This window comes from Trichoderma camerunense (assembly GCF_050948025.1).
Source record: "Trichoderma camerunense strain CBS 138272 chromosome Unknown V8C40scaffold_20, whole genome shotgun sequence".
Classification (NCBI taxonomy): Eukaryota; Fungi; Ascomycota; class Sordariomycetes; order Hypocreales; family Hypocreaceae; genus Trichoderma; species Trichoderma camerunense.
The window spans coordinates 676,084-701,585 of NW_028145350.1; the positions used below are offsets into that span (position 1 = coordinate 676,084).

Below are 25,502 nucleotides of genomic sequence, written 5' to 3' on the forward strand. Positions count from 1 at the left end.
CCATTCAGTCATGACAAGCCCATCCGCTCCTCCAAAGCTTTCGCTGTCCGCGCCACATTCCTCACCAGCACCTCCTCCGCCGTCTCGATGACGTCTCTCCACACCAATTCCTGGCAAAACTGCTCGAGGTTCTTGGGACGATCCTTTGCCTTTTGGCGACCGCTGCGACTGACATGACGCTTGATCGATCTCTGTATGTAGACTGCCATTGGTGGGTCGCGCTTGGATTGCTGTCGAAGGTAGTTGGCTATGAAGGTGGCGTCGCTGAGCTTGGTTGTTTTGTGGTCTCGGTTCCAGCGGCGGGTTGAGCCGATGGCATCGTCAATACGCTGCTTGATGGAGACTTGGCTTCTTGCCGTTTCTTTGACTCAAGTTGTGAGCATCGACTATGCCTTGCGAAGACAAGATATGTAGAATACTGAAGAGGCGATGAATATACTTACTAGATTCCGCGAGTGTCTTTGCAGCCTTTGATCTCGTCTGGATCTCTCTACCCCCTGTTGTCGATACTGAAGCTTGAGTACGCCTTATCAAAGCCTCTGCTTCAGCCGCCGTCGGGAGCTTATCCAACGTACTCGAAATACCCCCAACCATACCCTTTATCTCTTCCATCTCCTTCTTCAACAGCTCAATAGACGCATCAACCTCCTTCTTAACTCCTTCCAGCCCATCCTTGCCGTTACCATTCCACTCCGGCCCCTGAATCTCCTCCATGCGCTGCTTCACCACGAGAATTTCCTTACACAGGCTCTGCAGCCTCGCGTCGTGGCCTTCTCGGAATGCCTTGTCTTCTTTGGTGGACATCATGAGCTTGTTGAGGCCCTTCTCCAGACGCTCTGTTTGGGCGCTCACGGCGCGGACGTTGAACTCGACGGTCATGCGTGCGAGGGCGTCTGCTTGGGCGAGGAGCTTGGAGCCGTTTCTGGTGGTGAGGGGGCCATTTGTGGGAATGGGCGAGATGGATGAGGACGAGGGTATTATGGCTGCGGTTATGGCCTTGGTGGTGTCGGATCCAGTCGATAGTACTGATGCTGGGACGGAACGGCCTCTGGTCATGATTGGCTTCGGACTGAGCTATCTGAGGAGGGTTTGCGATGTACGATATAGGTAGATCATACAGTGTATATATTATGATGAGAAAGAAAGAATGGGTAGAAAAATTAATGATGATTGTGAATGGTAATGAGAGCTAGATGCTTCCTTCCCACTGTAAGGACGACCACAGGGAAAGCCCTCGTATCCTCCTTCCGTCCAACCACACCGCTGGGCAAATCCCAAAACGGCAATGGTGCAATCTATTACGATAAAAATCCAATTCGCTATTAGATAAGATATTTCTAGAGAAATACCGAGTAGGTATAGGGATATAACAACTGCGCTCTTCACTTCATCGCTTGATCCTCTCCATACAAACATCAAACACATCAACGTCCCAACAACCAACATAATCAGTCGTCTCTATCATAAAAAGGAAAAGAGAACCACACCGTCTATTTTCCTTCTCGCTGTTTCGCAATCCACTCCAGAAACATGTCCACGTCCTTGGCAATCTGCCCCGGAACCGCCATCTTCTGGATCCACGCCGGCAGCACGCCTCTCGCATCCGACACCGTCCCCATCAGCCACTCGACGTTGCCTTGCTCGTCCACCTCCCGGAAGCGCTCTACGCTCGTGTACGTGCCTCTCAGGGCGCCGTCAGACCTTGACTCTTCGCTGCTGAGAGTCTCCGGCACCGCCGCGATCTGAACAACGATGAACTCGCGCCGTCCTCGTACCGACCCCGTCACTTGCAGCACGGGAAACGCGCGGTTGTTGAGCGGCGCAGGCATCTTGTGCACCGACTCCTCCAGCTTCAGCGTGAGATTCTCGTACACGTCGCCTCCCAGCGTGACCTCTGCGCCCGTGCAATCCCACTGCTTCTTCAGCGTGTGGCTCATCACCGTGGGCGTAAACTTCATCTCCGCGTCCGCATGGCCCTCCTTGAAACACCGTAGCCATTCCTCCCAGTCTGCGGTGCCGGCCTTCTTCGCTCCTTCGTGAACACTTCGTCTCAGACTCCAGGTTTCTGGCTTGAATTTTGAGCCGTTGGTCGCCTGGGGGAGGTTTTGGTCCTTGGCTATCGCTTTCAGCTCTTCAGCTGAGACAACCCGCTCAAACATGTGCACTGGCGCGGCTGAGTGGTGAAACGCCCTGCATCCCTTGGCCTTCCACGGTCCATCTCCAGTTCCCTGGTTGGATCTGCCCGACGAGGCCGATGATGATGAGGATGATGGTTGCGGTGGTACGGTGTCGACAAAAGCAACTGCTTCGTTCAATATTGATTGGAGTAAAGGAGTGAGATCCTGAGCTGACGCGTTCTCTGAGGGCAGCTGTGATGGGCGGATGCCCCAGAGTCGAACATAGGGGCCGTACTGATGAGCCATGTCGCAAAACTTGTGAATAAACAGCAACTCAAGAGAAAAAATGAATGTAAGTTTCTAAAAATGAGACTAGAATGAAGGGAATAGCTTTATGACGCCACGATGAGCGGAGATTATGGTCTATGATGAGGAGACTGAACAGAAAGGAACGCAGTTTACGTGCTGGGAAAGGCTGGCTTAAAGGGTGACCCGAACGGACGGCAAGCTAGCTCCCAGGGGCTGCCTTCTCTCCATAATAAAGGATCCGGCCGTGGTGTGATTGAAGAGAACTTAAAAAAGCGTCGAGGTGAGGGTGAGCCCATGCGAACTCTAGGGGCTTGTTCTCATTAGCGAGCGTGGGTTACTATTTCTGTCAATCAATCTGCCTTGCCGAGATCTGAATGCCGAGCCCCCCGTGGTCCGTGGTCTGGACCGGATATGGCGGCTTTGCCGTGCGTTTACGTCTCACCTTCGGCCCCAAGACCGATTTGGATGGAGATCGGGGCGTCAGAACAGTCTTTCCGATTCGGGGCAACTTGGTCTGGACGAAAGAGTGCATGTGATGTTATAAAAAGGATCTTTTTTTTGCTTTTGTAAGAAAGCTTCTATTCGTCTTTCCTCTTTCGTCTAGCTCTATTCAAAGCTCTACTGGCGTTATTAGGTAGTAATAGTGATAGTAGTTATTACAGTTAGTTCATGATGCAGCCATTACCATCATGTGCTTTATTTGTTTCCTCCCATGCATCCCAAAAACTCCGACGTAAGATATCATATACAGTACGCATCCAACCCAACTCAAAAAAACCTGGGGTGTATTTTTGCTTGCCTTTTTCAACTCATCTGCATTCCCCTGAAGATCTTAGTCTCTCCGCTCCCATCGAATCTTGGCAGGCTCAAGAGGTCGAGAGAATAGGGAAGCGTAGTCTGTGCCGACAATGTTGTTGCTGCCATCCACGTTGCTCAGCTTGAACATGCGCACCGTCTCGGCAATGATGGTCTGGAGCTGCAGATTGGCAAAGTGCTCGCCAATACATCGGTGACGGCCGGCACCAAAGGGAAGATAAGGAGAAGCCGCACCCTTGCTGACAATACCGTAGCCGTAGTCGATCTTCTCTTCCTCCTCGTCACTTCGGGCCATCAGGGGAGCGTTGGGAGAGCCAGGCAGCCAGCGGTAGGGATCCCACTTGTCAGGGTTAGGGAAGTAGGTAGGGTCAGAGCCACTGACGCCAGGAGCAGCGAGAAGGACGTGAGAAGAGGGGACGACATATTTGGTACCGGGGACGGGCATCGGCTGCTTAACCTTGCGCATGATGGAGTGGATAGGAGCGTTCAGGCGGAGAGTCTCCTTGACGATAGCTTGGTTCAGGGGCAGCTTGGCGAAATCCTCGTACTGGAGGGGAGGCAGATCGGCGCCCAGGGCCTTGACTTGCTCCTGGTAGAGGTCCTCGACAACCTGGGGGTACTGAGCGAGACGGAGCATGATCCAAGAGCTGGTGGAGGACGAAGAGTGCTGGCCAGCCATGAGAAGAGCAATCATCATGTGGGCAATCTCGTGGTCAGGAACAGGGTTGCCGTTCTTGTAGACTGACTTCATGAGGTGCTTGAGGATATCCAGTTCCTTGTCATCTTCACCGAGGGCTCGTCGTTCCTTGATGGTATCCATGTAGATCTTGGCAACGGTGCGCTGAGCGTGATCACGCTTGCGGTTCCAGGGGAGAGGAGCCCAGTGGAGCACAAAGTTGATGGAGGTGAAGCCCATGTCAAGGTCGTGGTACAAATCGGCCAGTGACTCGTCAAACTTGCTGCGGATGAGGCTGCCCTGAAGAGCGTGGGAGGCAGTGAAGATTGTGATTTCGGCCATCTTCTTGGGGATGTCGACAATTCCAGACTTGCCCTTGAAGGCAGGGTCGCGCTTGAAGTATGATGTAACCTCGTGGGAGATGATGGGAACGTAGCTTTTGAACGCTTCGGTCGTAAGAGCAATTTTCATGAACTTGGGTATCGTGTTAGCGCCCAATTCAAAGGTTCGTTTTATTATACAGCTTTGCGCAAGCACAAACTCACCTTCTTCTGCTCCATCAGCTTGGCGTTGGGGCAGTCATAGACGACATCTCGTCCGAAGACGGGCGTGGTTAAGACACTGTAAATCTCCTCGGCGTTGACATCCTTGAGCTTGCCGTTGAGAATAAAGTCGTTTCCAGCAGGGCCCACAGCCACGGTCGTCTTCTTGCCGAGCAGGACAAAGGTAAACACGTCGCCGTACTGTCAATTGAGTGTTAGCCAATGTCCACCAGGCTGTGTAAACGGGATGCGTCTTTTGCCCACCTTTGCACGATTGTCCTTGAAGAACTTGGGAGGGTCCATGCCGTAGATCACGGTGCTGCCAATAAAGGGGAACCAGTGGAAAACCATAGGCGGGTCGGAGGGGTTCTTGAAGAGCAATTGCTGGGCGACATTGAGGAAGACGGCGACGGCGAGAAAGCCAGCAATGCCAATCGCGACTTGCGTGCCAACGCTCTGCTCAAAGTAGAGCTGCGCCGTCGGATGGCTGAGGGCATCTTGGAGGATGCCCATCGTTGCGGACAGGTGGAATTGGGAGTCTCGTCGAAATGGAGGGAGCCCAAGGAAAAGAAAGAAAAAGCTTGTCTGCCGCTCTGGAGCGAAAGAAGGGAAGATAGAGAGAGAGACTGCCGGCCCCGCGTCCTTTTTATCAACAGGAAGCCAAAGACTCGATCTGAGAAAAAGAAAAGGAGAAGAGAGACAAATAGAGACAGAGGAAATGCAGCTACGGCACCACCAGTGGTTCGATAAGTCAGCCCAAAATGAGCCTTAATCTGTGGCCCTTTGGCTCTATCAAGACTGGTTCAAATTGGCTTTGGCAGCCAAACTCGCATATTTTTTGCCTTTTTTTCGCTGCCAAAGAGGCCAGATCCAGGGGGGAAAGAGACGAGCCCCACTCCAGGTGCCTGCCCCACGAGGCAAGTGTGGGAGGCCAGCCAATCAGAGCGCGCGTGATGGCAGGTTATAAATGCACGGAAAGCGCAGACCGCCTGGGAAAACGGGAAATCAGTGGGGGCTCGTATTCGGATCTGCGCGATCGCGTTGCATTTTTATCTTATACGTGTAACTTCTGCTGTAGCTGATTGCGTTTTCCATAGCCTACTCGATGTGGCGGATCGCGGGCGAATGCGAATACGTTTGTGTTTTATCTCAAAGCCCAATGACAACACCAAGTAAGAAGCACCGTAAATACACGTATAGGCACGCAATTTCCGTGTAATCAAACAAATTCAATTGGCTCCTATCTATTTCCTGGCAAGAAAATGCGGCTGCTTGAAAAGGAAAAATTATTGCAGCAGGTGGTCTGATGCCACCTCACAACCTCCACAGTATCGAACAATCTCCCAGATCTATCAATAGCCAACGGCAAAGACTCGATAGCGAGATGCATTAGTACATGCCTGTTGCAGTATGCACCAGTTCATGATTGGAAGTAACTCGTAGAAATAGTATTGAATGACATGTTATCGAGAAGAGAAGTGAGTATCTGCCGAGCTGCACCGCCGTAACAACCAGCACTCGAAATGTAGACCCCGATCGCAGCCTATATCTAAGTCATCATCCGTTAGATGCAGATAGATACATGTGTAAACGCATATCTGCGTGCATGATAACAACGAAAAGAAGAGGCTGAGAGAAACAACACACGCAAAATCAAGAAAGGAAATCCAAGCAAAGCCAAAGCCAAAGCAAAGCAAACGCTGCCCTAGTGTCTTTCGTCCGCAATCTGTGAACCAGTTCGTATCCAAATCAGGTCCTTTGTCAAACGCCAATACCCTACCAGCCGTCCTTTGCCTAAAGGGGGGAATCAAAGCCAGCTGCTAAATAAAGAACATCATGTATGTGGTATCTGTGTATGCTGCCGTATCGGTTCAAACTTCAAGGTATCTCTGCATCACTCAAGAATTGCCGAAAGATGAGTTAAATGTAACAATAGCCGTCGACGCATTTACGCTTGGGCGACAATGCTTCTTCCCACGGCACCCCATTTAAATCGTCTTAGGCCGCTGCCGGACGAGCGAATCACGTCGCGGCTGGAAGAAGCAGTCTCGTTGACGCTGCTGACGCTCGCTGCTAAGCCTTCCTGGCGGCCGACTTCACGCCCAATAACATAGCCAGCTCCAAAGCCAACTACGGATACGAGCACGACGACTCCAGCACTGACAACCCAGGTCAGGAGAGTCGGAGAAATGAGAGTCTCCTCCGCAACAACGGCTGTAGTTGCCGTCTTCTTCTTCTTTATCGCTCGAGGGTTTCGGGCCGTTGATACAACCCGTTTCGTCTTCTCCGAGGGTGCACGAGTCCGCGAGGATGATCTAGCCGGAGAGGCTTGTCCACGTTTGGCTGGAGCCGCTGCATCTGCTGCCGGGGCCAGTTCAGGTTGCTCAGATCCCTCCGACAGATCCTTTTCGGGAACGAAGCGGAGCTCCATGGGCTGGCTGCTGGGACCGACTCCAGATTGTGCAGCTCGCTGCGCCTCAGTTTCCTCCTTGCTCTTAGGCAAACCTCTAGCTGCAGCTGCGCATGACAGTAGAGTGGTCAAGGAAGCGCGGAGGGCGGCATCGTTATCTTCGCGAACTGATGGCGACATGAAGCTAGGCCCACGTTGAACTCTCGTATGCGAGCGCTGCGAGAAAGATGGCCGTGTAAAGTCGCCATGGGGATGTGGGGACATGGCGGCATTTGACGAGTAACTTCTCTGATGTGATGGAGGGTGAGAGAATGCATTTGGTTGTGGTCGAAAGCCGGTTTGGTTTTGCGCTCCCCCTAGAGCCGTACCTTCATCTCCGTCAGACTCCCCGTCGGAATCCTCCATGTCCTCCTCTGGTGACGGCTGCATGTTCTCGGTCGAGCTAGAGAGGACGTGATCTTCTTCGCTGTCGCTTTCATCATATTCATCTTGGCTGCTTGTCCCTGTGATCGGGATGGTAGTCTGTATACGTGGTACGGATCTCGCTGATGCCTGCACTCGCCGGCGACGGCTGTAAGAATTACCAACTCGCAAGCCAGTTGTCACTATTTCATCGCCGATGCTGGATAGTGACGAGGACGAAGGCTGCGACGCAACTTCGACCCAAGAATCAGTGTTTTCTGCTGCAGTTAGCGGACATGGACCACGGTCGTCGAGGGATGTCACTGGCGATGACGAACCATCATAGCGTCGTTGGTGAATACTGGCACTCGGGATCACGTTTGGCATACTGACGGATCGCTGCCCGCTGGGGCCCGCCTGCTCATCAAATGGCGGTTGATGAGCCATCGCTTCGGTTTTTGTAAAAGTACGGAGTATCAACAGTGCAATCAAAAGTCGCCAGGCTGACGATGTTGTTTGGCCTCGACACGCTGGCGATAGGTCCTATTCCCTGCAGTCCTGCACTCCTTATCGGTGACCGCGACCCACCCGATCGCAACTCGGCCAGCAGATCGCACGCGCAAGCTCTCTTGACCACGACGCCGCTACAAATATCGACAGTCGGTGATAGTTTCACAGATGGAAGAAGAAATCGTGAGTCTCGTCAAAAATGAGCGATGGAAATGAGGAAAGTTGGCCACAGTCGGAGATAGAGAGCGTTCTGTTGAGAGGTTGGGCCGAGATGTCTCGCTAGATGATGGCCTGTCTGGACTAGAGGCTGCTGCATGACGATAAACGACGGGCAGTCAGCAGTACTGGTACTTTGGCCAGAACTGCAGGGGACAGTGCGTGGGAGCATCACGCGCTGGCCAATTGCGTCACTGGCCAGGTACCGCAAATGACGAGATCTGGGGGAACATGGATGAGAGCGGCGTTATGTAATCTGGCGAGAAGACGAAGACGGCCGAGAACAGGTTGAGCAGGTAGGTAATAAGATGAATTACAATGAGAGGTTGATTCCTAAGCGGAATTACCTTTTTGCTCGGATACCGTTATTGCTAAAGCATAGAAATGCCAGGGGGGGAGAACAGGCAAAATACGGAAGTTGGCACTACTCGAGATGAAGCGGAATTACCCAACAAGTTTCCTACTTGCGGCAAAGATAACTCGTACTCGCAGTTTACATATAAACCCGCCCAATCAACAGGTAATAAACTCCGAATATCCCTTGCAGCAACATTCAAATCACCAATCAAGAGAACAAAACTAGATGATCAATGGCATGGCTCCGGCAACGATGCTTCTGCCATGAGACATGCGAGTACACCCAAGAAACAGTGCCGCACGCACAGTACGTCAAAGCCTCAGCATTTCCCCAACCGGGCGGTGTGCATGACCCTGACAAGTACCGCTACCTCCCTCACGCGGAGACATTCCCCCAAAACTTACAAGGCTCTCTCTCTCTTCTGTCCTGCTCAGCAGCCTTTAGTTGTACTAACCTTGAACTGTAAGCCCAGCCAGCCCAGGTCATGAGCACAGGGCGGGGGCTTTGCCTAAACCAGCCAGAGCCCGCATGAGCATCCAAAGACGTAATGGATGTCCTCCCTTGCAACTTTTGGGGTTCACGGTCTCCCGACTTGTTGTATCACTTTTGAAACAGAAAATAGTATATCTTACAGATACGAATGCGACTGTGCATGTCCTGATCTGATCGCCTGCTAGGACACATCTAAGTTCTCGCTCTATGTCTACTACATGCTTTGTTCTTCCGCCTCGAGATACAGTAGGAACGCTGATCCGCCACAGTACAGTCAGACGAGACAGCTCGTTACTTGCTTTGCTTGCTTGCCTGTTTTGTCTGCAAACAGCCAGCCACTGTGCGCAGACTGTCCAATCACCTGCATCGGATCGGCTCGCCTCTCCCTGATAGCAAACGACAAGGTGTGGCATGTGTCAAATCCAGGCTTGCCAGGGAGAGCAATGGCGCTTGTCACACGGTGACGGCGCGCCACCGGATTTGCTCAGCCTTGTCGCATCAAGTGTGATAGGTCATCTGTTATCCTAGACAAGGAACCAATCGCAACTGGATGCCGGGCATCATTCAGCATGTCTGCATCTCACAGGCGAAATAAAAAAGAGCGCATATCATATTGAATTAATCGGAAAGACATTTGTATTTTATACTCGGGCTCTACAGAGTTACATCATGTCTAGTAGTAAAAGGGTAAAGAAATTTGAAAAACTTTTCCGTAGCAAACGCCTATTTTTACAATGCAATGCAAACGTCCTGGGCGGAGACTTACTAGTCTCTTGGAGCAAGAATTATATCGGTGTACATCCGGGGGTTTTACCTTGTAAACGAGTTAAGCAAAGGTTGGACTCTTACTGTATGTATGAGTCCTCAAGTGCAGCCCACGTATCAAGTATTTGCATTTGCAAAAAAGCCCCCAGGTCCCTCAGAAGTATTCGCAGCCCTCAAAGTTGGTTCTTTCGTCTATGCCCCATCGTGGCCGTCGACGAATTGAATCAAGATTAAGCCCTCAAATCCCTCAGAAGCCCACTGGTTTGTGTACAAGGCGCCGATGGTGGAACCATCATTGCCGCCGACCTCAAAAAGCCCAACTATGCCATCTTCACCATGCTTCTCGTGAGAAGCAAGGCGATGAGCCCACAGATTACCAAGTGCCAAAGCCCCCAGCGTTCATCTGCGCTCTATTACCAGAGCGTTGCCCAAAGCCCACTAAATCTCAAAAAGCCAAACGTAGATTGTAACCGAAACCGCAAATACCCACAACCCGACATATATTAAACCCCTCTCGGACAGAACCCTCTTAGTCGAAGGAGATCTTGGTGCCAGCAGGCTTGGTGCGGTTGACAGCACTAAAGTTACCGCCACGACCACCGCCGAAACCACCGCGGCCACCACGGCCACCACGACCGCCTCCACGGGGACCTCCACGGCCACCACCGAAGCCGCCACGGCCACCGCCAGCACCGCCCTGAGGACGAGGGCTGGAGAAGTCAAGTCGCACGCTGCGGGCGAATCTGCCGTGGCCAATGGTGGCACCGTTCTTGGCCTCGAGGGCAGCCTTGGCTTCCTCAACGGAGCCGAAGGAGACGTAGCCAAAGCCCTTCAGGTTACCACTCTCACTATAAGGATATGTCAGTATGGTTAAGGGAACAAGCGAGATAGGCTCTCTCAAGCCGCAGGATAACTTACGGGTCAGTGGGCAGTCGAACACTGGTGACAGAGCTGACTTCGTTGAAGAACTGGGTAACGGAATCCTGGTCAATGTCGAAGGGCAGGTTGCCGACGAACAGGGTGTCGCTCTCAGCGCTGAGGGTATCACCGTGCTTCTTGGCACGGTCGGCAGCGCGGTTCTGGGGGTCGGAACCTTCAGGGCGGGCGTTGGCGTAGTCGAGGTTGATGTTACGGCCGCCAACATCCTGGCCCTGCATAGCCTCGTAGGCAACCTGAGCAGACTCAGCATCCTTGAAGTCGACATAGCCAAAGCCACGGCTGCGGCCAGTGCCCTTCTCGGTAACGACACGAGCACCAACAAGGCCATCGAAAGACTGGAATGCCTGGTAGAGGGCATCATCATCAACGCTCCAGGCCAAGCTGCCGGCGAAGAGGGTAGGGGCAGCGTTGCTGTCGACCTTGGTCTTCTTGGCAGAGGTATCGATCTCCTCATCGGCCTTGCGCTTCTTGGAAGGCTCAGCCTTCTTCTCCTCCTCCTCGTCGGAAGAAGAGTCGTCGGAGTCCTCCTCAGAGTCATCGCTGTCAGACTTGGAAGCCTAAGAGAGGGCAAAAGTCAGTCAAAGTTCGGGCCAGTTGAGCGAGTTCATAGTAACTAACCTTGGCAGCAGGCTTCTCATCGTCGCTCTCCTCATCGGAGTCGGACTCGGAGTCAGAGTCCTCAGACTCCTCAGCCTTGGCCTTGCCGTTCACGGCAGGCTTCTTGGTCTCCTCCTCATCGGACTCAGAGTCATCAGACTCGGACTCGGACTCAGACTCAGACTCCTCCTTGGCAGCAGGCTTCTTGGCCTCCTTCTTGGCAGGCTTCTTGGTGGTCTCCTCCTCAGACTCGGATTCAGACTCAGACTCGCTCTCGCTGGCAGAATCGGAGTCAGAGTCCTCCTCCTCCTCAGAAGACTCGTCAGAGGATTCAGGCTCCTTCTTCTTGGACTTCTTGGAGGGCTCCTCCTTGGCAACCTTCTTGGAAGTGGCAGCCTTGGCAGCGACGGCCTTGACAGGCTCAGCGGCGACAGCCTTCTTGGACTCCTTGACCTTGGTGGACTTGGCCATTGTGAAAGAGTATTAGATTAATTAGAATAAAAAGGAATTGATAAGAAGGATGTAAGGAAGAGATGAAGACACAAGAATGAAAATTTTCTTGTCTCAAAGGTGGATGTGGGAGAAAAAGAAAGTCAAGCAGCAGCAGCGTCGCAAGCTTTTAAACCTTTGGGTGGTTGGGGCCTTTGCGCGCCGCACCCAACTTTTTCAGAATTTTTTTCTTCTTGTCCGGCAGAATAGTGGGCTGCTCAAAGGCGGTGGGTTGGAACGGCATAGCTCGTCATTGGCTTTTCCCCACACGCGCACCTGCAGCCTCGTGTGGCTAGAAAGTTGTTGCCTGAGGCCATGAGCGAAAGGCTAATCGCATAGCGGACCTTGAGTGAGGCAGGCATTCCAAAGGTGCTCAAGCATCAGGAGATTATTCGAGCTTCCGTTGCCTCAACCCTCGACTCATTCGGCCTCGTCCCAGCCGCAATCCCTTTCGAACCTTCAAAGCCCAGCCGCCTCTGCAACATGCCGACACCCGAATCCGAGCTCTTCAAGAGCCAGAAGCCCACGGTGGCCCCCACATTCAACGGCGTCGACTTTGACGATACCAAGGCGTTCAAGGCTGCCGAGGATGCCATCATTCGGGAACAATGGGTTGGCGCCATGATGACTCGCATCGTCGGCGAGGAATTGGGCAAGTGCTACGTCCGGGAGGGAGTCAACCACTTGGAGAACTGCGGCCATTTGAGAGGTGAGTTTGAGGGAGCGCACAGGACGGATTCCAATGTCCGTATTTCCGGGAGAAGGCATTGAAGGCTCACCGTTTTGAATTACAGAAAAATACTTGCAATTGCTGGGGGCGAACAAGGTCAAGGGAACCAAGTTTATCCAGCAGAACTATCTGGAGAAGAAAGACCAGGACTTTGATTTGGAGCGCAAGGTGCACACAAGCGACAAGATTGCCAAGCTGAACCAGGGACGATTCTCATGAATTTGATCAATCCAAGTGTTTAAACATGTGTCATAGTATTTTTGAATTATTGGGCGGCCGAATCAACCGGCGGAGGGCTTGTCTGGGATGGAGTAGAGCCATGGTTTAGAACCACAGCCATGATATTGAGCGCAGAGGCTGAATGCTCTGCCAGTGTATATATCAGGAAGCAACGGAATTAAATTTGAATAAAAAGTAAACTATAGAAACCTACCAATGCTCAATTAAGTTCAAATAACCATCATTTCGTCAGAGCTGCAGTTCAAAAGGATGAGGCTGAGAGCAGTCCAGAGCTTCTGCGGTCAATCAATCCCATTGGCCACCCCCACCAAAACCGACCGCATACCCAAAATTTCTCCAACCACCAATAGAGCCTCGCCTCTCCCAGCGACAGACAACCTCAACTCATATAAAATCCACCCGCCCTCACAATGTTCTGCACCCGGTGTCTGCGCGCCACCGTCGTGCGCCGCCAATTGCCCTTCTCACGACAGTTTTCATCGTCGCTGCGCTTCTACTCAGCCGAACCGCAGCTTTCAACGCCCGTCGTCGACGCCGGCGAAGCAGCCAAGCCCACGCCCACCTCAAGATCCATCTGCCCAGAGGGAACAGTGCTCAATGGGCTCAACTACACAAAGGGCGGGCAAGACCCCGTCGCACTGAAGGATGAGGACTACCCGGAGTGGCTATGGTCATGCCTGGACGTCATGAAGAAGGCCGATGCCGAAGACGACAACCTGGGCGACGAGTTCTGTACGGCGTTAACCACCTCCCCCAAACACGAAAGACAAAGAAAGGAACCTGTGGCTAATATGAATTTTGATTTTCCCTTTTTGTAGCAAAATCCAAGAAACAGCGAAAACTCGCCGCCAAGCGCCAAAAGGCCCTCGAGGCCAAGCTCCTCGCCGAGGGCAACCTCGAGGCCCTCGCCCCCAAGGTGCCGCTGCAGCAGCAGTCCATCAACTTGCCCGGCGACAAGAACGGCAGCGTCCTCGACAACATTGCCGCGGCGGACAAGCGGGAGGAGTTGCGCAAGGCGATGCGCAAGGAGAGGAGGGCCACGATCAAGGAGTCCAACTACTTGAAGTCGATGTAAAAGAAGAAAGAAAAAAAAGGAGAAAAATTGTATCAACAGGAAAATCGAGGGTTGGTTATATAGACACTTTGTACAATACACAACAAACGAAGAATTTCAAAGACGAGGGTTTGAACGCCGGGAAAGTGTTTGGCACAGTTTCGTTCATGAAAAGCCTGGCCTAGTCTACTCAGGCTCTCCCTCACAGGAATATAGTAGTTTCCTTCCATGGGCTATGGTCAAGAATGGATATTTCACAAACAAAATGGACAAGTTCTTTATGAAATATATATATATATAAAGCTGTGTGTATATATAGATCAGGGGTACTTTCGCACTGGTATTCCATATCATTCTTCACTAGTCACAAGATAAATCTCCGGAAAATCAAACTGATATCATCATCTATTGGCCTAATTCAACACGCTCAAATCAAGCGGAACACTGCTCCCTCTGCCTGCCCTATATCTCCTTACACCACCAACAAAATCCCGAGGCTTCGGGAAAACGCTCTCATCCTTGAAATGCCATCTTGTATCGTTGATCATGATCCGCGTACCGCCTTGGCTCGGTGATGGCGAGTGGTTGGATGTCTTGGACGGCAGGCTCACCGACGAGCCGCCACCATTCGCAGTCAAGGTAAATGTGCTGGGATCGAGCATTGTATGGCGGAGAGATGATCCTCTGGCTCGAGGTGCAGAGGGCCCATTGGAAGAAGGCGGGGCCGGGGCCAAGACTGGCGGGGCTGGCGGTGCCGGAGGAGGAGAAGGAGCTGCTCCAGGAGGAGCTGGAGGTGGTGGCGGCGGTTGAGTTCGAGGAGTTGAAGATGGCGAGGGTAGCGGAGGTGCGAATGAGGGTGGTGGAGGTGGTGGTGCTCCGGGCAGTACAGGTGCCGAAGTTGCTGGAGGAGGAGGCGGAGGAGGAGGGAGCGCAAATGGAGCCGGTGCTGCGGATGCTGGCGGCGGCGGAGGAGGAGGAGGGGCAGCTGCAGGAACTGGGGCAGCTGAAGCTGGGGCCGGCGGAGGGGGAGCCGGAGGCGGCGTGGCCCTGGATGAAGGCTTGCGAGATGTTGGGAGCGGCGGTGGCTTCTTTCCGATCGGCGGGGGTGGTCCCTTGGTCTTCTTCAAGGCTGGAACGCCAGGAGGAGGTATGGGAGGTCCTCGTCCTGGAATTCCAGGAATAGCTGGCGCAGCAGCGGCTGGCGGTGCTGGCGGTTTCGGGGCGGCAAAGGTCGGGACATGGGGCGCCGAATGTGATGGCGCTTTCTCCGAGTCCGAGGCATACGAGGCATCCGCGCCGGCTCCCGTATCAATGTTTCCTCCTCGTTTCTTCAGCTTCGGTATGCCGCCGGCAAACAGACCCGCGAGCTGCGGCGCCGAGTCGGCTGGGCCAGAGTTTTGCTCGCTGTTGCTTCGCGCTCGATTTCCTGGGACAGGCGGCGCCAGGCCAGGGATGGGAGGGGCGCCGCCTGCACCAACAACCGGGGCCGAGCGATCGTTGGTTGCGGTCTTTTTGAGAGCTTTTCCTTTGCTGATGTCGGCAAGCAGAGAATTCTGAGGGATAGCAGGCGCTGAGCCAAGGCCAGGGATGGGAGGCGCCGAACCAAGGCCGGGGATGGGAGGGGCGCCGCCTATCGCAGGACCCGATGAGGAGGATGTCTTGCCAACCACCGGAGCCGATCGGTCGTTGGTAACGGTCTTTTTAAGAGATCTGCCTTTGTTGATGTCGGCAAGCAGAGCATTCTGAGAATTAGAGTCAGCTACAACGATTTCACCCTACATCTCTGTCGTGGGAATAACGCACTCGGCCTCCTGAACTTGGCGGTGGACGAGCTGGTAAACCGCCTGGGGCTCCTCCTGGAGGGGGAGGAGGCGGAGGAGGGCCTCCAGCCCCAGGCAACGGAGGCGGCGGCGGCGGAGGAGGAGGCGGCATGGCAGCGTGTGAGGAGCAAGAGTTGTGATATCGACAGTTTCGTTCAGTTAGAGTCTCGGGTTGTCGCTGCGCTGGGAGGCTGGGAGAGGCGGCTCAGGGTCTCGTGCAGGGCGCAAGACTCGGGTGGACAGTCGTGCAGCTGGATCAAGACCCCGGAATGCGGGTATCCAAGAGGAGTCGCAGGCGAATTGCACAGGGCAGAGGATGGTGTTGTGGCAGAGGCAAAAGCAGAGGCAAAGGCAGAGGCTCGTCTCTGGCAGCCTGGACGTTTCGTCATCAGGCTTACGAAGGTGCAGCAGACGGAGGTCGAGGAGAACCAATCAGGGCCCCACTTTTGGCAAAGCCTCACGACCGGGATGAACTTGGATGGATTTAGCACCAGAATGTTCTACTGTAATATTGGAGAGGAAAGAGGTTGAAGAAGAGAAAATACAGGCCATGAGATGGGATAATAGCCAGAATGGATTAGCATCAGGATTTCCCTTTTTTTTTTTTTTCGTCTCTCTTTGTTTGTTTTGTTTCATGTGATTGCAGTCGCACAAACTCGTCATTCAGCGCTTCATCTCGGCTCCTTGTTCGCTCATTGTACTGTACCCAGCTGTAATACTGCGCCAGCCAAAGTGTGGAGCCAATCACAGCCTTGCATGCAATGATTTTGTGCCAAAACTCCAACCTCCAAAACCTCGCCTTGACTTTTCCGTCTTGCAGCCCATTGCACTCGCTTTCTCTGTAGCGACTTTGGTCTGGCCAAGCCGCAAAGTCGAATTTGCAGCACGACGACACAGAATTCAGTCGCGCCGGTCTGCATTGGCAATTGGCCAAGTTCAGCTTCTTTGTCTGACAATTATATCGCATTCCCTCGTCCAATATGCGGCGAGCAAACCCTCGGCAGGTGGGCTTTATATGTCATTCTTGTGCGTCATTGCCGGCGCAGGCATCAAGACAGCCCTTCTCTAGCCGGATACTATCCTCAGCTCCCCGCCAGATTGCTCAAAGCTCAGTCTGGAGATCAACACCGGCAAGATGGGCCACCTCTATCTCAGCATCAAGAGCGGATGCCGAAGCGGACGCAGAAGCAAATGAGAAGTCAACGCCGGCCTCAACACCGCGGCCACTCACAGATGCATCGCAATTGGCCAACGTAGCGGAGGATAGCTGTAACAAGTTCCTCTCGGTCGACGGCATCCCGGCGAAGCAGCTGACTGCTGCTGCACTGCAGTCGTGTTTACGGGCCGCATCTGCGCTCCATCCCCAATTGAAGCGGGCAGAGGCGCAATTCAAGGCTTCGGCCTCAAAGTTGGTATCTCTGGGAGCCGAGCGGACGGGTGCTAGAGTCCCCATAGATGCCAAGTTGGTGGATGCAACCAGTCGGATCTCTCACGCGGCATATACCATCATCTCAAACCCCAATGTCGAGATGACGCCGGAGTTCCTAGAGCTCTACGTTGCTATTCAATCACAGCTCGGACAGCCAGAGTCACTGCCCGCCGTCTTTGAACTCTACGCAACGAAGGCGAAGCCCGTCGTAAAAAACGGTCAGATTGCGTATCTGAAGCAAAATCCCAATGCGGCTTCTCGAGCTATAGAGCCCGCCGTTGCCGACATGGCTTTACAGGCGGCAATTGATGCCAAGAATTTGGATTCAGCCCTCGGAATCATCGAGGCTTCATACTCTCTCCCAGCTTTCAAGCGTCAGAAGCTGATCAAGCACGGTACCGCCCCTGCCATCGGTCTCGCCACCCTCCCCTTTGGCATCTTTGGTCTATCAACAGCCTACGCTTCGTATTGGCAAAACACCATGGACATAAGCACTGCTACGGGAATTGGTGTTGCTGGCATCTCAGGATACTTTCTCGTGATTGGATCTTTGGGCATGATTGCCAAGCTGAGTCACAAGGACCAGATGAAGCGAGTGACCTGGACTCCTGGAACTCCGCTACGGTATCGATGGCTGAGGGAGGAAGAGAGAGCGGCTCTGGACAAGGTGGCGTGCGCATGGGGCTTCAAGGAGCCCTGGAGACACGGAGAGGAAATGGGCCCAGAGTGGGAAGGGCTCAAGGAGTATATGGGATACCGACAAATGCTGCTTGACCGAGTCGAGTTCATGGAGGGTATGAGTTGAGCGAACTATGAGGCGGTATGGTGGGTTCCGCTTATTGGAATTTGAAGACTCAGGAAAATGAATAGTTACTTATCTCATTAGTCGCCTGCTACTATACCTACCTATGTATAATAAAATTAGGCGTTCCTCTACAAAAGTACTATTTAATGAGTTAATTAGGTGCTTTATCCATTTTGCAGTCTCGCTTTTTCTAACCTTCGCTTGCCAAGCTGGCTAATCCTTTGGACTCTGCAATCCAAGTTTTCTGAACAATTCCAAACGCTTAGCGTTTCCAAATCCTCACATTTGCCGATGTGACCATTTGAAACCCTTGGCTCGTCTTTCAGCATTTTTTTTTTTGAGCAAAGTGCAGCAACAACAGCAGTATGCCTTTCATGCTCTTCTCTTGATCGAATTAAACACTGCTCAGGTATCAACTAGATAACGATGTGCAAGCTGTGCCCGTTGGGAAGGGCCCGGGAGGGTCCCTCTCCCGGCGCCAGAAGAAGATTATGAAACGTGCAAGAAGAGAGGCCGGCTTGCCTGCCATAGAGCAGCAACAGCAACACCAGCAACACGAGGCCCCTTCGACGGCGTTGACTCTGGCTCTGCCAATGGCAGTGAGTGTTGCTCCTTCAACTCCTCCTCGACAGGAGATTGTCGATGCCGAGATGAGTGGGGTTCCGGCCCCAGTCCAAGGACAAGAAGAAGAAGAAGAGATCAAATCGGAGGTCCGAGACCTCCAGGAGGATGTTTATGACGACCAGGCCGTCTTTGAGCACCAGCTTGATCCTACTATGTAGGGCTATCTAGGGGGCCTATTCAGCCAGCACTCGAATTTTATCATATAGGTACATAGTAGCAGCTATTAGAGAAATATAGAGATAGTAGCAGCTCTTAAAGAAATGTATATGTAGTAGCAGCTATTAGAGAAATATACATACAGTAGCAGTCATTAGTTAGGGAAATATATATAGCAACTACCCCCGTTGTAGGCGTATAATTCAGCTCAAGGGTGTTCGAAATCTTCTCAGTCTCGGTTTTTTGTCCTCCGTTTGCTTGGATTCATCTTTGGCATATGCGGATCACACGGGATATGTCTTTGCAAATAGTAGAACAAATAGCAACCTCCCAATGTCTATCTGAAGATTACTACCCTATCTCTACCAAGTACCGCAGCGGCGAACTGTCATCTCTGCCAGAATTCCGTGAACCCCCTTTTTAGCGATAGGGCTCACTCAATCAACGCCGCCATTCCAGATTCATCAGCCTGCATGCCGAATTGGTCACGCAGGTTCGAGAACATCAAGGGCTGCATGCCCAATCTGGATGCTTATCCACAGTCATGGGTCCGTGATGCCCTTGGAGACCCAGAGCAGAGGTTGGCAAGACAAGCTTTGGCCAAGCAGTTGCCTGTTACCCAGTAGTGCATTGATGATGCTCCGTCTCGTTTATAACGGCGTTCGGGGAGAGACCCATTGCTTGGGATGAAGACTCGAACATGGGCGTTACGCACGCTACGGTGAGATGCGAAATACCAAGGCAACTCAACACGGAGAATACGGGGTATATGCAAATACTAATAGCCAATTCATCCAGTGAGCCCAGACATGCGCCCTCGGAGCGGTAATGGTTACCCGGCTGCAAGAACCCCTTGTCGACACACTAACATGCCCAAGAGAAAAAAAATACCCTTCTTTCCCTGCGAGCTTTTATCTGTCTCCATCAGACCACTCTTCTCTTCCGGAGGAGACGGCGTATGGCGCTAGATAAGATGCTCATAAAAGAAAAAAAGAAAAGAAGACAGAAAGAAAGACAATCGTGCTCGTGTAGATAAGAAACCCCGACTGTTTCAACTCTTCCTTCGTCTCGTCTCCCGCATTTGCGTAACACCATTATATGGTGCTTACATAGCACATGCAACTAACACCGCAAATACTGGCTTGACCTCGTCTAAGAATAGGTTGACAAGCCCTTCTCCGCATGCCTCTAGCAGTTAATTCCGTCCAAGCTTGAACTACTTCACAATTGGTAACGTCTTGGGGGCCGTTCACGGGTAATTGCCGAAGCAGCGCTCGCTCAACAAAGGGTACCTCTTTTTCTTTCTTTCCTCTGAGAAGTTCGTTTTCGAGATCTTAGCATCTCGCTTACAATAAAGATCACGAATGCTACGGTACGTTAGATCCAGCTTCGAGTCTACTCGACACTACATATATCATCTTATACGGGATGCCAAGCGGTATCTAAACAAGCACGCTACCACTTGTTCTCATTTTTCATGTTTTATTCTCATTTTTTGTGAGTGCAAGCAAGGTAAGCTTTGTTGTCTCCCCCTTTTTATGTCATTTGACTGTATTACTTGTGAGAGATTGTGGAATGCGAGCAAGCAAACAAACAGCCTGCATATTCGGTGGCTTCTGACATACATGGAGCCGACATTTGGTCCCTTTCACACCCAGCTAGCGTTTATGATACATTCCCTCGCCATGCAGTGCCCACCATCCTCTCATTAACTGGGAGCATGTCACTACGGATACAGGACTATCATTCTCTCTCAAGCATCATATCCACATCCATACAAGCCTCTCTTCCAGTTCATCTCCAATCCCCCGTAGTATCCATCCAAAGGGTTCCCCTAGTAAACCACGCTGCTCGCTTCGCTTAACCGCCACCATCAAGAAAGCAAGAAAAAAGCAAAGAAAAGAAGGAGAAAAAAACAGTCCCACATGTCCCTTTCTCTTCCTCGCCAAAGGTGGAACGAGCCCGCCCCCCGATCCCCAGCTGCACACCATCGTGTCAAAGCTAGGCCGCCGATATAGTATTGCACCGAGCCTCCCGTCCCCTTAGAGCCCACCCACCGAATCATGGCACAGCATGAGGCGAAAACAGAAAGCAAAAAGGGGACCTTGGAAACAACTCCAAGGGGCGAGGCCTGACATGGGTCGGCGCACGCCGGATCAGCGTTTCTTTTCATTATCTTCGTTCTTTTTCTTCTTCTATTCTTCATGTATACTCCGCGCTATCTTTTGAAACCGGGGATTTAGCAGTACACACATGAGTGCCGCCTCTTTTGTCACGGATACATATCCGGGTCTTTTCTGGTTTGAGCCTAAGTCCCTACTAGGAGTCTCTACTACTAATCACTCTACCGTAACTACCAGGAACAAGCATCCGAGAGTCGTGTGAGGGAAAAAAACTGCACCATGTGGCTAAATCGGAGAGCGAGCTGGGGTCCTCTCCTAGAGCAGGGGAGGCCTGCAGGCCCGAAAATACCAAAGGTACATTGCATGGACCGGGGCCGCCCCCCTGGTATCAAGGTTGCATGGCGGAACAGGTACAGACATGTACCATGTCTGGGCATGCATGACGCTAGATCTGGATAGAAGAACAATTTCTAGGCTGTCAGAGGGGGGAAGCGTGTTGCTATAAGTTGCTCTGTAACATGCAAAATATGACTAGACTCGGATTGGTAACGGATAAAACGCTCAATCATGTAACTGGTATCTCTTGTAGCTGTTATAGACAAAGGGGAAAGAAGATGATATATACAGTGTGCAAGATAAAAGCGAAGAAGAAAAAGCCTTGTCCCAAGTTGCGTGTCATCGTAAATCGCCTCCAAAGTCCTATACGAGGCAAATAGGTACTATTGTTGTGTACAAAGCAAAAGAAAAACTGCGAAGAAAGAGTCAAAGAAGCCAACAAAGAAAACATTGCAGTATAAAAGGCAATTATGAGAAAAGGAGATAGCCAGTCTCCAACGTTGCAATTCGGAAGCTGTCCCTCAAGGGGAACCAAGTATAAAGCCCGGCATCCAAATATCCCCCATTTTTATAACACTTGAGCAGGTACTCCGTAGTCGCCAAGATATCGTAACAGATTTCTAATTTTATATGCCTTAGTTTTCGTATGAGACTTCATACTTCGTAGTCTTTCTAATAGCGCCGTCGTCACCATCCGTTGATCCATGTCTTTGTACTGTTGTGAGGATGAATTCTTCGCTCGTGTCGTCGCTCTGGTGGGCAGCCGTGCTGCGGCTGACGCCGTCACCGCCCGGTCCGGAATAAGGTTTCCAGCTTTGGCGACGCGAAGGCGACTGAGAACGAGCATATCCGTATTTGTTAGGGTTCCCTGAGCCCAGGCCGCCTGAGGCTCCAGTAGATCCCTTGCTGGTGTTGCCTCCGAAGACCGAGGGGAAGAGGAAGGCCAGGACGATACGGCACATGGGCAAGCAGGCACAGATAATGGCGACGTTTTCTTCGATGATGGTCCATAGTGTAGAGGTAATGTCGACTAGACGAATTAGTTAGCATGAATGTTCCGTCAAGAGCCAAAAAGGGGGGCTCACAGGTCGTATCAGGGCTGGTTGTCGAGAAGTTGAGAGTCGTGGCACGCAGAATGGATGTAACGGTAACGCTGTAATTGTTAGCAATGTATTCTGATTAATAATTTAGAGGGGAAAACACTCACAAACTACCAAGAGCAAAGACAAACATCAAAGCTCTCTTCTGGTTGACTGGCAACTTGCTCGCCCAGATGGGCTGCATCGGCAACAACAGGATCAAAACATCAGTAGCAATAGAGTAACCAGCGTTAGAGTACCAGTTTTGTGTCAAACTAATGCACGTTGGCTTGCTGGACTTATCCCAAGCTCCTGAAATAGGATGACATTGGAAGATCGAAGTCAACGTGCTCGCAATGCAGTAGGCTGTGACGATACCCAGGAGGATGTAGCACGCGATGCGGAACCACCTTTGGACGAATATTCGCAGATATAAGAGAACAATGGACATTTTCGTCAAGTTAATGGTCAGCTTGTAGAAGATTTGTGCGACGTAAAACCACTGTTCCAACGGGTAGATGTGTGAGCATAAATCATGAGACAAAGCCATATAGTGGAGCCGTACCTTGAGGGCTTCCAGTTTATCGTGAGGTGACAAGGACGCAATGTGTTTGCCGAATCCGAAGTTACACGAAATCATCATAAATATTTGCACTAACAGAGTGCAAACCTAATAAGAAAGATGTGCGTTAGTTTTGCATTCCAAGGGAACCCAACATGAGTGTGGGGATCCGTACAAAGGACACAGCAATGGTGCCATCGTCCCAACCCAGCCCCGATCTCCTCGAAATACGATTCCAGAATCTGATAAAGACGAAGATGGGTGTGACGACGAAGAAGACGATGCTCGGAATCCGGACCAGGTTGGCATGGCTCTGGGCGGCCTCATCTGGAGTGAGGAACGCCATTGCTCAGTCGTATACGGAAGGGCCCGGCAGTTGGAGAGCAACAACAACACAAGAGCCGACGAGATGAGAGAAAAAAAACGATATATCCAAAAGGGAGGGTTCGGAGGGGAATAGCCGTCCCTATATCTTTTCCCCACGATTACCCGCGAGTGAGAGGAATGCAATACGACTCAAGCACCGGCGAACGGGGCCGCGAAGGTAACTCGCACGGCAGGACAGTTTAGCCTTATAAAGAAGCTACCGCTAACAGAGTTTGGCTCTTACGTCTAACTGCCTGCATGTCCGAGAAAGAGATTGCACCGGAAGAAAAAGCTGCACTTGGATGCTAGAGGCTAGGCGTTTCATCAGCGGCGCCGAGGGACATGGACTGGCTCCCGAGCTCGCGATGCCACCACAGAGACAGGCCCTGTCAAGCCCTGTCAAGCCACGATACACCCCCGCGAGGGAAAGAAAGAGAAGGCAGACATTTTGCTCTTCGCTTGCCAGGGCAAGACGTTGGGCATGGTTTTGGGGTCTGGTCTGGACAAAAGTGGGATGGGATGATGGAGAGGCGAGACGCAGTCTTTGACCGGGACAAGGCGGGAGAATCCGCTCATACTCGTACACCATGCTGCTGCGTCCTAGTCACCACGTCCGAGGAACAAGTACTTGCATGTAAACACAATCTGTCGTTGCTGTGTGCGTGGGTACTGGTGGTAGAATGGCTTGCTTAGCGCCGAAGCCTTTCGGGTTTCAAGCGGCTTGGGAGGGATCTTTTGCCAAGCCGTCGTTGACATGTGTCTTTTTTTTTTCATGTTGTATTTCTCCATGTCTATCTAGGAGCCATTCCTACTGAAACGCAGTAGATGCCACTCAAACAGCCACTCAGCTTCAATTGAGTAGTGGTAAGACAGAGTGGAGTGTTATAGAGGTATGGTTCTCACCATGTGCTCTATCTTGGCGATCCCCCATCCCGCCCACGAGACGAATGCAAAAATACGAGCAGTAGCCCATCGTTAGGGGCTGAGAGACTCCTCGCGGGTTCTTCGCGGGCTCCTCTCAGGCTCCTCTCGGGGTCCTCTTCCCTCTTCCCGGCGCGGCTCGCACGAGATTGTCTGATGGTGGATTCACTTTCGCATGGCCTCATCATGCTCGTACATGTACCTAGGTATTTACGAGTACATGGATTGCCGCTCATGGGAGGGCCCGAGAGGACCGAAAGAGGGCATGAACCCGCCAGGCCTGGAGCGGACTAGCACCGCGCCGCCAGCGGACCTGGATGGACAATCGGGAAAGCGCCCCAGTTTGAGGGTGGGCCCTGCGTCATGGCCTGCCAAAAGGTACCTTGTCTGGCGTTCTGCATTTCTCAGGATGAGACAGCTTTAGCAGATTGCTAGCAGTTACAGGTCTGGCACAGCGCTGTACGAGTATTTCCAAGAGAGCTGCGTCCAGCTGCATTGCATCGCATGTGCAAACTGCGGTACCCGGAAGGATTCGCCGGGCGGGGCTTCTCTTTCAGCTTCTATGAAACCACAGGTACTGCGAGGTATATTGGGTGGTACTGCACTCTAACTGTATGCAGGTACCCTACTAGAACGAAGCCACACCTACAGAAACAGGCACCAGATGGCAAACACAAGCCCTGTCGAACGAGATAAGAGGCAACAATAAAAGTCCGCTCTCGTACGAATGAATAAATGAACAGCAACCTGGAAAGGAGGAAGGGCTCCAAAAGACATGGGGGAGGCTGTGCATGGCATGGCTGTGATTTATCCGGGACAGGGAGCCCCTTCGGTCAGACTGAGAGCCAGCGCAAGCTAATCTCTGCGATCCTCACCATTTGGGACGCTTACGGCAGCTGTCAACGGATGTGGTGGTGTGCAATTGCTGTATGCAGATTGTCATCGGCCCGGCTGTGCTTCGATTGGCCAGATCCCTCACGATGTTCGATGCGACGTTGACGAGAAAGATGCGCAGATACAAAGTACATGTAAGCAGCCAGTTTACCGATCAAATGTTTCTGGGGAAAGTTTACCAGTGCGCTGGGAAATACGATGTTGGACGTACCTACCTTATGCTAGTACCTGTATCTCCCAGCGGAGATAGCGGCATCTGTTGTTGGTTTTATTGCCGTTCGTCTATTATACACTGCAGATTCGGTAGAAAAGGGTGTGGTTGTTGGTTGGTACAACATCTCTTGCAGTACTTTATCTTGACGACACGTTCTATTCAGCTGGAGCCAACATCTGCTCCCGTCCCCGTCAAAGCTATCGGTACCTTAGTAGCTCGTGCCGATCAGCAATTGAAAACGGCCAAGATCTGCGCAGATGGACAATTGATATACGACAAAGATCTTACGCGTATGTGCACCAACGAAATATCGATACAGAACCTTTTAGATCAAATGCCAGATACCATCGTGGTAAAATATATGTGGTAGAAGCTTTGCCCGCAAGAAGTGGCCCTCTTGGCTCCTGTGGCTGCGAATTATTGTCGAGCCATCGCCTTAGTTCTCCGCCGGCGGCGTCAGTCCCTTCGATAAAAGCTTGCGGGCGGGAGGGCCGCTACGATCTCCCGCAGA

At 52.0% G+C, this 25,502-nt stretch overlaps 9 protein-coding genes across 9 annotated transcripts; 3 read left to right on the plus strand and 6 right to left on the minus strand.

Moving 5' to 3' along the window:
* Positions 1–8: 8 nt before the first annotated feature.
* V8C40DRAFT_277449 (SRPBCC family protein) lies at positions 9–2,423 on the minus strand (the record flags this gene model as incomplete). The annotated part of the gene is made up of 3 exons (XM_083220963.1): positions 9–367; positions 444–922; positions 1,522–2,423. The coding sequence occupies 3 exons, from the start codon at positions 2,421–2,423 to the stop codon at positions 9–11; spliced, it is 1,740 nt and encodes a 579-aa protein (XP_083069041.1).
* Positions 2,424–2,893: 470 nt separating this feature from the next.
* On the minus strand, positions 2,894–5,287 carry V8C40DRAFT_110625 (cytochrome P450). Its single transcript, XM_083210782.1, has 3 exons — positions 4,725–5,287; positions 4,464–4,661; positions 2,894–4,392 (listed from the first exon to the last, which is right to left on the minus strand). Exons 1-3 carry the CDS (start codon positions 4,971–4,973, stop codon positions 3,259–3,261), a joined length of 1,581 nt encoding a protein of 526 aa, XP_083069042.1. The 5' UTR covers positions 4,974–5,287; the 3' UTR covers positions 2,894–3,258.
* Positions 5,288–5,677: 390 nt separating this feature from the next.
* On the minus strand, positions 5,678–8,330 carry V8C40DRAFT_255586 (uncharacterized protein). The gene is made up of 2 exons (XM_083218085.1): positions 7,611–8,330; positions 5,678–7,550 (listed from the first exon to the last, which is right to left on the minus strand). The coding sequence occupies exons 1-2, from the start codon at positions 7,717–7,719 to the stop codon at positions 6,409–6,411; spliced, it is 1,251 nt and encodes a 416-aa protein (XP_083069043.1). The 5' UTR covers positions 7,720–8,330; the 3' UTR covers positions 5,678–6,408.
* Positions 8,331–9,994: 1,664 nt separating this feature from the next.
* On the minus strand, positions 9,995–11,795 carry V8C40DRAFT_110673 (uncharacterized protein). The gene is made up of 3 exons (XM_083210783.1): positions 11,171–11,795; positions 10,532–11,109; positions 9,995–10,461 (listed from the first exon to the last, which is right to left on the minus strand). The coding sequence occupies exons 1-3, from the start codon at positions 11,618–11,620 to the stop codon at positions 10,143–10,145; spliced, it is 1,347 nt and encodes a 448-aa protein (XP_083069044.1). The 5' UTR covers positions 11,621–11,795; the 3' UTR covers positions 9,995–10,142.
* Positions 11,796–12,012: 217 nt separating this feature from the next.
* Positions 12,013–12,808, plus strand: V8C40DRAFT_255592 (uncharacterized protein). The gene is made up of 2 exons (XM_083218086.1): positions 12,013–12,347; positions 12,433–12,808. Exons 1-2 carry the CDS (start codon positions 12,122–12,124, stop codon positions 12,585–12,587), a joined length of 381 nt encoding a protein of 126 aa, XP_083069045.1. The 5' UTR covers positions 12,013–12,121; the 3' UTR covers positions 12,588–12,808.
* A 155-nt stretch (positions 12,809–12,963) lies between these two features.
* Positions 12,964–14,055, plus strand: V8C40DRAFT_255594 (mitochondrial 54S ribosomal protein mL54). The gene is made up of 2 exons (XM_083218087.1): positions 12,964–13,340; positions 13,427–14,055. The coding sequence occupies exons 1-2, from the start codon at positions 13,019–13,021 to the stop codon at positions 13,681–13,683; spliced, it is 579 nt and encodes a 192-aa protein (XP_083069046.1). The 5' UTR covers positions 12,964–13,018; the 3' UTR covers positions 13,684–14,055.
* V8C40DRAFT_110707 (uncharacterized protein) lies at positions 13,833–15,696 on the minus strand. The gene is made up of 2 exons (XM_083210784.1): positions 15,466–15,696; positions 13,833–15,404 (listed from the first exon to the last, which is right to left on the minus strand). The coding sequence occupies exons 1-2, from the start codon at positions 15,592–15,594 to the stop codon at positions 14,076–14,078; spliced, it is 1,458 nt and encodes a 485-aa protein (XP_083069047.1). The 5' UTR covers positions 15,595–15,696; the 3' UTR covers positions 13,833–14,075.
* A 550-nt stretch (positions 15,697–16,246) lies between these two features.
* V8C40DRAFT_255597 (uncharacterized protein) lies at positions 16,247–17,852 on the plus strand. The gene has a single exon (XM_083218088.1). The coding sequence runs from the start codon at positions 16,463–16,465 to the stop codon at positions 17,714–17,716; it is 1,254 nt and encodes a 417-aa protein (XP_083069048.1). The 5' UTR covers positions 16,247–16,462; the 3' UTR covers positions 17,717–17,852.
* Positions 17,853–21,107: 3,255 nt separating this feature from the next.
* V8C40DRAFT_255600 (uncharacterized protein) lies at positions 21,108–23,613 on the minus strand. Its single transcript, XM_083218089.1, has 5 exons — positions 22,772–23,613; positions 22,600–22,704; positions 22,163–22,536; positions 22,041–22,108; positions 21,108–21,985 (listed from the first exon to the last, which is right to left on the minus strand). The coding sequence occupies exons 1-5, from the start codon at positions 22,940–22,942 to the stop codon at positions 21,591–21,593; spliced, it is 1,113 nt and encodes a 370-aa protein (XP_083069049.1). The 5' UTR covers positions 22,943–23,613; the 3' UTR covers positions 21,108–21,590.
* Between the last annotated feature and the right edge of the window lie 1,889 nt (positions 23,614–25,502).

What these genes read in the sequence shown, in the direction of transcription:
- V8C40DRAFT_110625 (XM_083210782.1), bottom strand. Translation starts at nt 4,973, where the DNA reads ATGGGCATCCTCCAAGATGCCCTCAGCCATCCGACGGCGCAGCTCTAC. An exon ending in TCAAGGACAATCGTGCAAAG is followed by an intron (nt 4,662 to 4,724) that starts GTGGGCAAAAGA and finishes CTCAATTGACAG; the next exon opens with TACGGCGACGTGTTTACCTT. An exon ending in AGCTGATGGAGCAGAAGAAG is followed by an intron (nt 4,393 to 4,463) that starts GTGAGTTTGTGC and finishes ACGATACCCAAG; the next exon opens with TTCATGAAAATTGCTCTTAC.
- V8C40DRAFT_255586 (XM_083218085.1), bottom strand. Translation starts at nt 7,719, where the DNA reads ATGGCTCATCAACCGCCATTTGATGAGCAGGCGGGCCCCAGCGGGCAG. An exon ending in TCACCAACGACGCTATGATG is followed by an intron (nt 7,551 to 7,610) that starts GTTCGTCATCGC and finishes TAACTGCAGCAG; the next exon opens with AAAACACTGATTCTTGGGTC.
- V8C40DRAFT_110673 (XM_083210783.1), bottom strand. Translation starts at nt 11,620, where the DNA reads ATGGCCAAGTCCACCAAGGTCAAGGAGTCCAAGAAGGCTGTCGCCGCT. An exon ending in ATGAGAAGCCTGCTGCCAAG is followed by an intron (nt 11,110 to 11,170) that starts GTTAGTTACTAT and finishes GCCCTCTCTTAG; the next exon opens with GCTTCCAAGTCTGACAGCGA. An exon ending in GTTCGACTGCCCACTGACCC is followed by an intron (nt 10,462 to 10,531) that starts GTAAGTTATCCT and finishes ATATCCTTATAG; the next exon opens with TGAGAGTGGTAACCTGAAGG.
- V8C40DRAFT_255592 (XM_083218086.1), top strand. Translation starts at nt 12,122, where the DNA reads ATGCCGACACCCGAATCCGAGCTCTTCAAGAGCCAGAAGCCCACGGTG. An exon ending in GAACTGCGGCCATTTGAGAG is followed by an intron (nt 12,348 to 12,432) that starts GTGAGTTTGAGG and finishes TTTGAATTACAG; the next exon opens with AAAAATACTTGCAATTGCTG.
- V8C40DRAFT_255594 (XM_083218087.1), top strand. Translation starts at nt 13,019, where the DNA reads ATGTTCTGCACCCGGTGTCTGCGCGCCACCGTCGTGCGCCGCCAATTG. An exon ending in CAACCTGGGCGACGAGTTCT is followed by an intron (nt 13,341 to 13,426) that starts GTACGGCGTTAA and finishes CCCTTTTTGTAG; the next exon opens with CAAAATCCAAGAAACAGCGA.
- V8C40DRAFT_110707 (XM_083210784.1), bottom strand. Translation starts at nt 15,594, where the DNA reads ATGCCGCCTCCTCCTCCGCCGCCGCCGCCTCCGTTGCCTGGGGCTGGA. An exon ending in CGCCAAGTTCAGGAGGCCGA is followed by an intron (nt 15,405 to 15,465) that starts GTGCGTTATTCC and finishes TCTAATTCTCAG; the next exon opens with AATGCTCTGCTTGCCGACAT.
- V8C40DRAFT_255597 (XM_083218088.1), top strand. Translation starts at nt 16,463, where the DNA reads ATGCGGCGAGCAAACCCTCGGCAGGTGGGCTTTATATGTCATTCTTGT.
- V8C40DRAFT_255600 (XM_083218089.1), bottom strand. Translation starts at nt 22,942, where the DNA reads ATGGCGTTCCTCACTCCAGATGAGGCCGCCCAGAGCCATGCCAACCTG. An exon ending in ATAAACTGGAAGCCCTCAAG is followed by an intron (nt 22,537 to 22,599) that starts GTACGGCTCCAC and finishes CCGTTGGAACAG; the next exon opens with TGGTTTTACGTCGCACAAAT. An exon ending in GTCTTTGCTCTTGGTAGTTT is followed by an intron (nt 22,109 to 22,162) that starts GTGAGTGTTTTC and finishes TAACAATTACAG; the next exon opens with CGTTACCGTTACATCCATTC.